Below are 12,257 nucleotides of genomic sequence, written 5' to 3'. Positions count from 1 at the left end.
TAGATTTAAATGATTAGCGAGAGCACTCATCTAGTGGTTTCCCCTCTGTTTGGATATTTTAGGTTATTCCAATTTAGATTGTGTTTCATTTATTTGAAGTTCATAGATTTTGGCTTCACTATGTATGTCAAATTAGCTTCCTGTATTTTTAAAGCTAAACTGTTGAAGAATAACATAATAAATATTTTAAAGCATATGATTGAAAAATATTGCAAATGGTAGGTAGAAATTTTATAGTTCTTATTCAAAGAAATACCTCCATAAACATGTATTAATTGATTTTTAAATCGATATGTGTAACAGAAGGTAAAACTGATTGTAACACTTTTACAATGTGATGTGCCATGCAGGATGTTATTCTGTAAGCACAAAATTAAATTTTTATTCTCATTCTGTGTATTTTTTGGTTAGGAAATTATAGATTGTGGGTTTTTCTTTTTTTGAGACCATAAGGGAAACCAAGTTTTTTCTTGTCTGTTTTTTCTGCAGAAAACTTCATCAGCAATTTGAAATGTATAAGGAGCAGGTTAAGAAGATGGGAGAAGAATCACAGCAACAGCAAGAACAGAAGGGTGATGCCCCAACCTGTGGTATCTGCCACAAAACGAAATTTGCTGATGGATGTGGCCATAACTGTTCATATTGCCAAACAAAGTTCTGTGCTCGTTGTGGAGGTCGGGTGTCATTACGCTCAAACAAGGTACGGAAATGAAAGCATGACAGTTCTCTTATAGTTAAGCTTATCGCAAATAAAAAAAAGATAACTGAAATTACTACTGTGATTAACCAAAGAACAAAATACTTCTGATGTCCTCATTTTAGAGAGTTTCTTTAATTTTTCACTGAATTTTGAAGATACCTGTCTCATTGTGTTATGTCAGTTAGCTTATGATTTTGTTTAGAACCATTTGATCTTAGACTTTCAAAGATAATATAAGAATATAATATATAAGAACATAATATTGAAGACAATATAAGAGATAAAATGGTCTCACTCCTTTATTTTTTAGGTGCAGAAAACTCAGACCCTAAGAGACTAAAGTTCATTCTTAAGGCATGCAACTGATCAATGTCAGAGTTTTAATATAGTTTCTCCATTGCTACACATAGTTTTACAAATTCGTAGACGTGTTCTTCCTTGGTCTGTTTCCTTTCTTTTTGAAAGAAGCCCATTTCACCTTTGAGATTCTGTTTCATAATTTTATGGATTTTGAAGCTACCTACTCCTTTGTTTCTATTTTAACATTAATAGAAAAATAGTAGACTATGACTATGGAAACTATAGAATTTAAAGAAGAATATTAAATTTTCTTATACTTACTAGATTTTTGTAGTTTATCTTTCTACTTTAGGGAATATGCTAATGCTATCCAAAGAATATTTTTTTTAAATTAGCAAAAGCAATATTTAAAAATGTCCAGTACAGTAAGTTCTTTAGAATTTGCCTTTATCTCCTCACTGGTATCTTATCATCTAATTATTTACCTAGGTAGTTTTTAAATAGGAAGCTGATATCTTTATATACATTACTTGGGCATAATTGTGGGAATTTGCTCTCTGCTCTAATTTCATTTCTTCATTTTTTCATTGTGCTCTTTATCAATATTTTGTTTTGTCCAGAACTAATCATGTATTTCTCTTATCTTCTCCCTTTGGCTTACCTGATTTTTTTTTCTTCTAAGTAGTGCATTATAATTTTGCATAGAAATGGTGAAAGTAGACAACATTTATTTTAATTTTTATATTTTGCATCAGGGATTACACTCAGGGGAACTTAACCAATGAGCCATATGCCCAGCCCTTTTTTAAAATTTAATTTAGAGAAAAGGTCTCATTGAGTTGTTTAGGACCTTGCTGAGATGCTAAGACTGACTTTGAACTTGTGATCCTCTTGATTCAGCCTCCTGAGCTGCTGGGACTACAGGCAGGTACCATGGTGCTGGTCTCCTGGTATTGTTTTCAGTCTTAGGAAAGCGTTCAGTTTTTCACTGTCAGGTCTAATGTTAGCTGTGCTTTCACAGATGCCAACTGGGCAAATTTGCTGAAAGTTTTGGTTTCTTAAATCATCAATAGAAGTTGGGCTTTCCCGAAGCTTTTTCTCTATCTATTGAGATTAATCTTATGTTTCTTTCTTACCTTCTTTGTTATTATGATTTTGAATGTTATCCCAACTCTATTTCTGTGATAAACCCTATTTGGTCATGATAGATTATCCATTTTACATATCAATGAGTTTGATTTGACAAAATTTTGTTTTAAATTTTTGCTTCTATGTCCATGAGGCATATTATCTGTATTTTTCTTTTCTTGAAATATTTTTCTTAGGTTTTGGAATTAGTTTAATGATGGCCTATTGGAATTAGTTGGGAAGTATTTCCTTGTCTTCCATGTTTTGGAGAGTTTGTGTAAAATTTGTATTATTTCATCTTTTAATGATTGTAGATTTCACCAGTAAAGCCATCTGGGCATGCATTTTTATTTGTCGAAAAAGTGTATAGTTTAAATTCCTTAATAGATACAGTGTTATTCATGTTATCTATTTTTTTCTTTTATGAGTTTGCATAACTATGTCTCTCAAGGAGTTTGTCCAGTTCCTCATAAGTTGTCAAATTTATTGATATAAAATTGTTCATAGTATTCCATTATTATTCTTTTAATATCTATAGAATCTGTATTAATACCATGACTATAGTTCTTGATATTGGTAATTTGTTTATTTTCCCTTTTCAGTCTGGCTAGATTTTTGTTAATTTTGTTGATTTTCTCAAAGAATCACCTTTTGGTTCATTGATTTTTCCCTACTATTGATTTTAGTTTTAATTATTATTATTTCTTTTCTTCTGCTTACTTTGAGTTTAATTTTCTAGTTTCTTAAGGTGGAAGGTGAGGTGGTTATTTTGAGACACTGTTTCTTTTCTAATATATGGGTTATATGCTAGAAATTTCCCTTAGGTATTACTGCTTTATTGACATCCACCAAATTCTCATGAATATGTTGTCTTATCATTTCACTCAGTTAAAAAATTTATATATTTTTCTTTTCTTCTTTGATTCCTTGAGTTTATATAAATATATTATTTAATTTTCAAATGTTGGGAGGTTTCTGTAGATCTTTCTGTTAATGATTTATAATTATTTTGTAGTCCCAGAATATACTTTGCATGCCTTTTATTTAATTGACCTCTTTATCATTATAAAGAGGACTTCTTTTTTTCCTGGTAATATTCTTTGCTTTGAAATCCATTTTGTCCAATCTTAATATAGCTTCTCCAACTTTCTATTGGGTGGTATTAACATACATATATATTTCTATTCTTTTACTTAAAACTTTGAAAAATGAAGACAAAATTTTCTGCACAAAAAAGTTGAAAATATTCATAACCAGAAGACTCTCATTGTAAGGAAAATTGAAGGAATTTCCTTAGAGCAGACAAAATATGAGACCAGATAAAAATTCAGAAAAGTGCTAACTATGGTAACTACATGAATAAATGTACACTTTATTCTTATTATTTAAAACTTTTTAAAGTACTTTTTTTTTTTTCAGGAAGAATATAGTTAGGCCCTACTTTATTATCCAACCTGACAATCTGGCTTTTAGTTGGATGTTTTGAAAATTTACATTTTATGTGATTATTGATGAGATTTGTTTTGATTATATCATCTTAGTGTTTGTTTTCTTCTTGTCTCATCTGGTCTTTGTTTTCTTTTTTTTTTTATTGTAAACAAATGGGATACATGTTGTTGGTCTTTGTTTTCATTTTATTTTTTTATTTTTCTTCTGGATCACTCAGGTATTTTTTATGACTCTCCATTTCTACTTTGTTGTCTTAATAGCTATAACTCTGTCTTTTATTAATTGCTTCAGGATTTGTAATATACACATTTAAATTATTAAAGTAAATCTTCGACTGATATTTTACCATTTCACAAATGGTATTAAGAAGCTTACAATAGTGCACTTTCAATTTTTTCTCTTTAGACTCGGTGTTATTGGTGTCATATTGTACTTTTACCTGTTTGATAAACCCCACAATATGTTGTTATTTATTTTGTTTAAAAAGCTTATCTTTAAAGAGTTTTAAATAATAAGAATAAAGTATACATTTATTCATGTAGTTACCATAGGTAGCACTTTTTTGAATTTTTATCTGGTCTCATATTTTATCTGCTCAAAGGAAATTCCTTCAGTTTTCCTTACAATGAAAGTCTGCTGGTTATGAATATTTTCAACTTTTTTGTGCAGAAAATTTGTCTTTATTTTTGAAAGTTTTTTTTATGTTGGATATAGAATTCTAAGTTGATATTTTTTTCTTATAGTATTTTAAAGGTATTACTTCACTGTCTTTCCCTTTCACTGATTCCAATGACAAATGTGATATATACATATATATTTGTATATTTATATTTTGCATAATGTTTTTTCCATTGCTGCTTTTGAACTTTTCTTTTATCACAAGTTATGTGTGATTTATTATGATGTTTCTTGGTTTATTTTTCTTCACATTTTTTGTATCTTGTTTTTGAGCTTTTTGTGAGTTTATGACTTTATTTCTTTAAGTACTTGTACTGATTCCTCCTCTTTCTTTTTTCCTTCAGGGATTCCTTTATCAATATGTTAGGCTGCTTGAAGTTGTCAGATCACTTATGTTCTTTTCATTAAACCAAAATTTGTACTTCCTGGGTTTCATTTTGTATACTTTCGTTATTTTGCCTTCAAGTTTACTAATCTTTCTTAACATCATATCTGCTGTTTATACCATTGACTGTATTTTTTCATCTCATATATACTTTTCATGATAGAATTTAGAATTTCAATTTGGGACTTTGTTTTTAAGTATCTTCCATGTTCTTAACTTTTTGAGTATATGAAATACAATTTTAATTGTTTTCATGTCCTCCTTTGATAATTCTAACATCGCTGTTCTGGTTGGGTTTGATTGATTATTCTCATTATGATATTCTCCGGACTCTGAATGTCTAGTATCTTAGGTTGGATGCCAGGCACTGTAAGTTTTGCCTGTTGAATGTTGACTATTTTTGTATTCCTGTGACGCTTCTTTAAGCTTTGTTTTGTGATACAGTGAAGTTATGTGGAAACAGTTTGATACTCTCACATCTTGCATTTATGGTGTTTTAGGTGGATCTGGAGTAGTGCCCAGTTTACCACTAATTATTCTTCTTGAAGGAAGAAAAACTTGGCCGAGTGCTTTAGCCAATGTCCCATCAGTTATGGTTTTGTTTGTTCTTGTTTGTGGGAATATCTGCTCATCTCTTAATTCCTTTCAGGCATTTTTTTTTTCTTTCTTTATCTTCTAATCCCTTGAATATTTTCCTTACATGCATGCTCACTGATCATTACTCTGCTGCATGCTTGTCAGGGCCCTCTATGGGTCTCTTGGGTTCTCTCTGTGTAACCTTTCTCTCTCTTCCCTGGTGACCTTGCCTGTGAAATCTAGCTGTGATGGTCTCTCTGGTCTCTCAGATTTTTCCCTTCAACTGTGTTTATTGGTTCCCCTTTAGCTCCTTCTTACTGTCCTGTTACCTGAAAGTCTTTCAAAGTTGTAATTGTAGAGCTTATCATGTTTCCCATCTTTTGCTTCTCACTGTGCTTTGTTATATCATGTGATGTAGCTTAAAAAAATCTTCTATATATTTAAATATGTCTGTTTGTTTCAGGCAGAAGGGGAAATATGGTTCTTGTCATCCCCATTTAGGCCAGAAACAGAAGTCCCTAATGACTTAACTTTTTGAAAGTTTATTTCTTAGTTTTCAATGTATGATTCCTTCATGCAGAGCAAACTTTTAATCAGTAAATTAAGTACAGTGACAATCTGGAATACTCCTGAAAATAGATTGTACTGTGATCAACTAGAAATCTCTTTTAATGTTTTAGATTACTCCGATGGGGATCGTTTGTTGTGGAAGAAAGGAACTAGAGACTCACTACTTTCCTCATATTTTTCTTAGGTCAAAGGAACAGTCAGGAGAGTAAAATATAATAAAAATAATATAGATTTTAGATTAAGAAAGATAGCCCTAGCTTTTATTTATTTATTTATTTTTTTAGATTTTCTATATTTTCATTCAGTTAAGAGACCTGTCATAAGAACTTCTTAATTCTTTTAGAGGAACATTCCTTTGAAAGGAACATGTAAAGATTGTATTCTAAATGAAAAGACCATTCCATTCAATTACTTTTTTCAGATTTGATCATCGTGAGTATGATCATCATGAGTATGGTGTTTTAAATCATAGGACAAGGCTTTTGCTGTCAGTAGGTGATAAATACATATCCTTGAGTTATCCTATTCCTGAAGGATTATGCTCAGTGAAATTTGGTCAGACCATTCTTTCATTTCTTCTTTTATTCTTTGTGGTACTGGGGATTTAACACAGGGGTGCTATACCACAGAGCTATATCCCCTGACTTTTACTTTTTATTTTTATTTTGAGACAGGGACTTGCTAGGTTCTTGAGGCAGGCCTTCAACTTGCAATCCTCCTGCTTCAGCCTCTGAAATAGCTGGAATTACACTTGTGCACCACCACACCTGGCTCAAACTTATCTTATGAGGTAGAATATTGAAAATACAAGTATTTTATAGATTAAAATTTAATTCTGAAGCTGTCAAAAATTCTTTTTATAATCTCCTAAGAGAACACAATAAAATAACCTTTTGTTTTAATTGAGTCTTTTTCATGAGGAGCCATCGTTAACATCAATTATGCTTCTGAAGGTACATTAAGGATACACAGAGAATAAATGAAGTGTTGGACCTATGGAAGTACCAATACAACAAGATTTTATAAAATACTGCTCCCATTTATTTTCTTTTAAAGATGATACCCCATAATAAATACAAACTGTATGTTTAATGAAAAAATAATTAATTTATAAAAAAGAAATTATTTTGTAATCATCAAATGGTGCTCTTAGAAAGACATTAAAAGCAATTTACAATGAGGATTATTATTATTATTTTTTCCTGGGGATTGAACCAAGGGATGCTTTACCACTGAGCTACACCTCCAATAGTTTTGTTATTTTGAGGAAGGGTCGCACTTAGTTTCTGAGAATCTCCCTAAATGGCTAAGACTGGCCTTGAACTGGGATCCTCCAGTCTTAGCCTCCCAAGTCCAGTGAGGATTATTTTTAAGCTTCAAAGTATGGCAACTTCAACTTTTCATTTCTTTTATCTTATGGTAGGAAAATTATATTACTGTCTACTTAATTACTATTTACTTGATTAATCTAATTTTTAAAAAATAAAAGGATATGCATTTTTCAGAATTGTTAAAATTAAATAAGAACTTAAAATGTAACATGAAATTTTGTCACTATTATCAAATTTGAAGCAAAATAAATTAAAGTTTTATAAAGCTTATGAAAGAATCATGTCCCTTAAAATATATTGATATATACATGTTCAATATATTAGATAGTAAGAATGCATTGATAATACTGATGTTATTATATAAGCAAATCATTAATATTTATACAAGTGATTTTAATGACTAGTAATTAAACTATGTTTTGAGAAATCCAATAATGATTAGAATAGTTTTGTAATCCTCTAGGTAGGTCTTTTTAAAAAATTACATGCCAGTGTGATTATGTGCAAGTCTATATTCACTGTGCTAGTATAGTACGATATCAGTCTCCATAAATTTAAGGCAAGCAATATTGTATATGAATTTTCTTTTGGACTTTGTAGAATCACTACATGCTAATATATCAGAAAGAACTGAAAATTCTCCAGGGAGAGGGCATCATAAGTTAAAAAATATCAAGAGAACCAAGTTCTGTTCCAACCCTGGTATTAACCTATTTATTTGACATGTCATTTTTTTCTCATAGTGCTTCTATAATCTGTAAAATGAAGTCATTGATCTAAATGATTTTAAAAGGTTTCTTCTTGGTGTAGTATTTTATGATTTTAAAATTTATACTATATTACTTGTATAATTCTTGATATACCTGAAAATCACATTCATGTAGATAATTATTTCTACCATTTAAGTAATTATATATTGGTTATTATTAGAAGTTATAAGTAGCATATATTGGGAATTAAGCTTTGTTTTTTATTCCTTCTCACATCTCACATCTGTATAATGTGGCAGTATTAAGGACACCACTATTTTAGAAAATCATGTTCAGAGGAATTTGAGGAATGGATAAAGCAGACAAGCTTATTAGAAATTTATAATTTACAAAGTCATCATTACGCAAATATCATGTCAGATGGACTCTCAATTTCATGCCTGTAGACTGAATAATCTACACTGAGAATATTATTAAAAAATAGTTGTACAATTTAAAAGGGAGAATTGTTTCCTTTTACTGATGCTGATCTTTCCAGTGGTGCAAGATAATTTAGTGACTTAAAAAAAAAAAAACAGTTAACTTGCAAAACCAGGATATTTTGTATTTCCTAATGCATATTAGTACTGTGAAAGGAAACAAAATAAAGTTTGAACCAAACATAAAGGAAAGCATTTTCCAAAGTTTACATGAGCTTAGTTCCTTTCCATATTGTGACATATTTTAAGTAGTTTTCACCTGCTTCAACTTGCCTGTTCAACCTATTACCTGTGTATCATAATAATCTATGGATACTATTATCTAAGGAAGCAAATATGCCTATGAATACTGTGTTGGTTCCAATTTGGGATTATTTCTCTTCAGGAATCTTTAGGTGAGTTCATGTTTTTTTTTTTAATACTCAGAGAATATTGCAGTGTTCTTGAAAGTGAGGTAGTATACCTCTACTGTGGAAGAAAGGCTTTCTGGGAATAGATGGTGTGAATAACTTCAAGGGGTAAGATTTCCATATGTATTCTTAAAATCAATCTATATGAGAACATTTTCTGTTTGGATTTTTCTTTTCTAGCTCATTTTTACAATTTCTTTTCTACTTTTCTAAAGAAAAAATGCTCTCTAATCTCATGTAAGAAATACAGAAAGGGTCAGTACCTTGTTTCATTTAGGCAACAAATTTCTGGCAGGATTCTGGTGCCTCATCTGTTGTTTTTAAAATTAGAATTTGAGTGTGATATAATTATCATGGTTATTCATATTGACAGTTATTTGATTTTAATAACAAGGTTGGACTTTTTTGGATAGAAACCCACATTTAGCTAATGGTTTGACAATGTGGGCTCATTTACCAAATAAGTTACGTGGTAGACATTTTCCATATGTTGAATGAGCTAAATATGTACTTCTAAGGTTTGATGAAAATATATGCAGAGTGCATCTACAATATACAATAAATCTGAAACTGTATCTTAACCTTTTAGACTTTAAAATGTTGACTTAAAAATATGCAAGGTATACATAGTTTTAGAGGTTATTTTTGAGAAGAAAAAGTATTTGTAGGCCACTGGATATATAGCATGGGCAAGGTTTGCTTGATTATGGGTATTATGCATTCAAAAGCTTCTGTTAGCATCTTCTTGCTCCTAAACTTTTGGTGTTAAGGACTCAAGGACATTGCCCAGTACCTACTGTTCTCGTTAATAGATAAGGTGAGCTCCTGATGAGTAGATAAGATAAGCACCAAGCTAAGTAGATTCTATTTAGCATATATGGGGACACTAATAATAGCATTTATAATGCATTCTAATCCTAATAGAGACTATTTAATAGCTTAAGATATAAAGGAACTCAGGATAGCACCAAACTACAGGATGATAAAGCTGATAGTAGTCATGGGAACACAAAGTAAATGGAATGCAGGCAAGACATATAACATAGGCTAGATATTAGTCATGAATCCTTTATTCCCCTTTTAATGTTATACCCAATAAACCTTACACAATTCCTTTTAAAGTATTCCTAACAAAAATCTTTAACTTCACACATTAGCCAAAAAATAATGAAACCATGTTTTAAGTTAAAATAAGTACTTATTCATAATGCTTATTTTTAAGAATAGGATATTATATTCATCTTTTGAAGTCTTGTCTTGCTAATTCCTTTTCAATACAATTATTAGAATACCACTTAATCTCACTTAGTTCAGAACAGACTTTGTATTTTCTATCACCGAAACAACCCCCACATCTACTCCTCCTAAAATGTTCAACTTTTTAAATGACAATACTGTTTTTTTTTTTGTCACCTACTACAGAAAGCCAGGAATCATCTCAGGTTTCTTTTCTTTACCACTCTTTCCTGATAATTTTTTTTTAAAATGATCATTTCTTCTCTAATTATGAACTTCTTTTTTAGAATCTTCTATCACTTTGACTAATTAGTCTCCTAACTAGTCTCTCTGCTCCAGTCTTGGCTTTTCAAACACATCTTTCATGCACTGCTATAGTGATATTTGTTAAATGCAAATCTGATTATTTTGCCTTCTATATAAATCCATTCATCAATTTCTTATATCCTGAGTTAATGAAGTTTCTAATGGTATGAAAACCCCTTCTGCTATGATACATTCCCTGCCTCACTCTAGGCATGAGCTTCACTCCATTCCATATGTCCCAATTTCACTATGGTACCTATGTTTTTCTCTTAAATTATCTTCACCTATTTCTCATATGCTTTTGCTCATCCTGCTATTGTGATCTAAAATATTCCTTTTCTTTCCCATAGAGCCCACCCCACAATTCTTACCAGCCCACCCCACAATTCTTACCTATTTGCTGAACACTTAGTCTTTTTTTTTTTTTGACTGGAGCATCATCTTCTTTATGATCCTTTCTTTGGATATCCCATGTGAATTAAGCACTTGCTCTTTTGTGCCACACTGGATTATATAGACCTCTAATCTAGTATTCTTAACATTTTACTGTTATTCATTGATTCACTTTAATTTCCCTAGACTACTTGTAGGTTTCTATGTATTTTGGTAGGTAATAGGTCAGTGCATATTACCTGTTGGATGAATGAGTGAAAGAAAGTAATCTGGTATTCTTATCATGAGCATGTTAGTCTGGGTTAGACATTGTCTTTCAATCCAACTCCTTGATGTAGCTCAGCACTGTGTCATGCTTTCTTGAAGAAGGTAACCCAAAATTGTGGCTGAATTTAATTGTTGTCATTCTTTAAAAAACAGACCAAATGTGAGAGAGAATATTGTAGTGGTATGAAATATATCTTTCAATTGATTAGGTAAGGCAGACAAAAAGAAAGAGAAATAACATAAGTACAGTGAATATACAGCATTATTGTAGAAAGAAGCACCTGTCTTTTTAGGAATAGTTAGAGGAAATAGTGGGAGAAAGATTCAGCATATGGAGAATGATTCTGAGGGGAAACTGACATTAGTTTTATAGAAGATAGGAGAACTAATAATGGACAGTTGCACAGAGTGGATTTAGATTTAGCCTGAATTTATGCCGTGACTATCAGGAGGAAATATCTGAGAGAAAAGTAATAGAACCAATGATGTAAATGATAATGAGAATGTAGATTGGAAATAACACATTGATTTTGGGGAAAGGCAGGGTGATTGGTTATTAGTGGGCATAGGGATGGTTGATTATAAAACATAGTAGGCATAAAATAATATTAGAAAATAAAATACAATAAAATATTAATAGGTATTTAAAAGAAATTTTAACTTATTTGTACTATTACATTTTAAACAAATAATTTGATTATACATAAAATTACCATTAGACTTTCCAAGTCTAGTAATTATGACCTAGAATAATTTATTAATCAATCAAATCCTAGAGATAAGTAATACAAAGCCAACAGAATACTGTAGTGTATAGAGGTGGCATTGTGCAGTGACTTTGTCTCACCTCTGAAGTGAGACAAAGTTTGAATCCCAGCTTTGTTACTGAATGGCTTTGTGAATTTGTACAAGTTACTTAATCTCTCTCTACTTCAGATTCTTCATCTGTCAATAGCCTGTCTCACAAGGCTATTGTGAAGGTAAAACAAATGATTTTTTGTGAAGCACTTATATATACATCTGGCATGCACTAAATGCTATTAAAAATATTATGTAATGGTTTTTATGCTAATAGACTTTATGATAATAGACTTCTTACCTACTATATATACATACCACTCATTGTGCCAAGCACCTTAGATAATCATATTGGATCAGTGTATTCCTTTCTGCATATGTAAACTGAATCTTCTGTAATTAATATGCTTATAAATATAGAAAGTAATTTTAATTTTTTAAATTATTTTTTTATTTTTACAGACTGCATTTTGATTCATTCTGTACAAACAGGGTACATTTTTTCGTTTCTATGGTTGTGCATGATGTAGATTCATACCAT

The 12,257-nt window shown here is 30.7% G+C and overlaps 1 protein-coding gene across 37 annotated transcripts in view; it reads left to right on the top strand.

The window, feature by feature from the left end:
* Positions 1–12,257, top strand: part of Rims2 (regulating synaptic membrane exocytosis 2) — a 601,671-nt gene that overhangs the window by 161,830 nt on the left and 427,584 nt on the right. For all 37 annotated transcript variants that reach the window (XM_047527145.1, XM_047527153.1, XM_047527031.1 and 34 more), the window contains one exon: positions 490–700. In XM_047527145.1, the coding sequence (XP_047383101.1) occupies positions 490–700 (211 nt within the window). The remainder of the gene's footprint in view (positions 1–489; positions 701–12,257) is intronic.

The sequence above is a fragment of the Sciurus carolinensis genome, chromosome 1 (assembly GCF_902686445.1).
Source record: "Sciurus carolinensis chromosome 1, mSciCar1.2, whole genome shotgun sequence".
NCBI lineage: Eukaryota > Metazoa > Chordata > Mammalia > Rodentia > Sciuridae > Sciurus > Sciurus carolinensis.
Note: the sequence above shows the minus strand (reverse complement) of the source record. Positions and strands in the feature narration are given on the sequence as shown.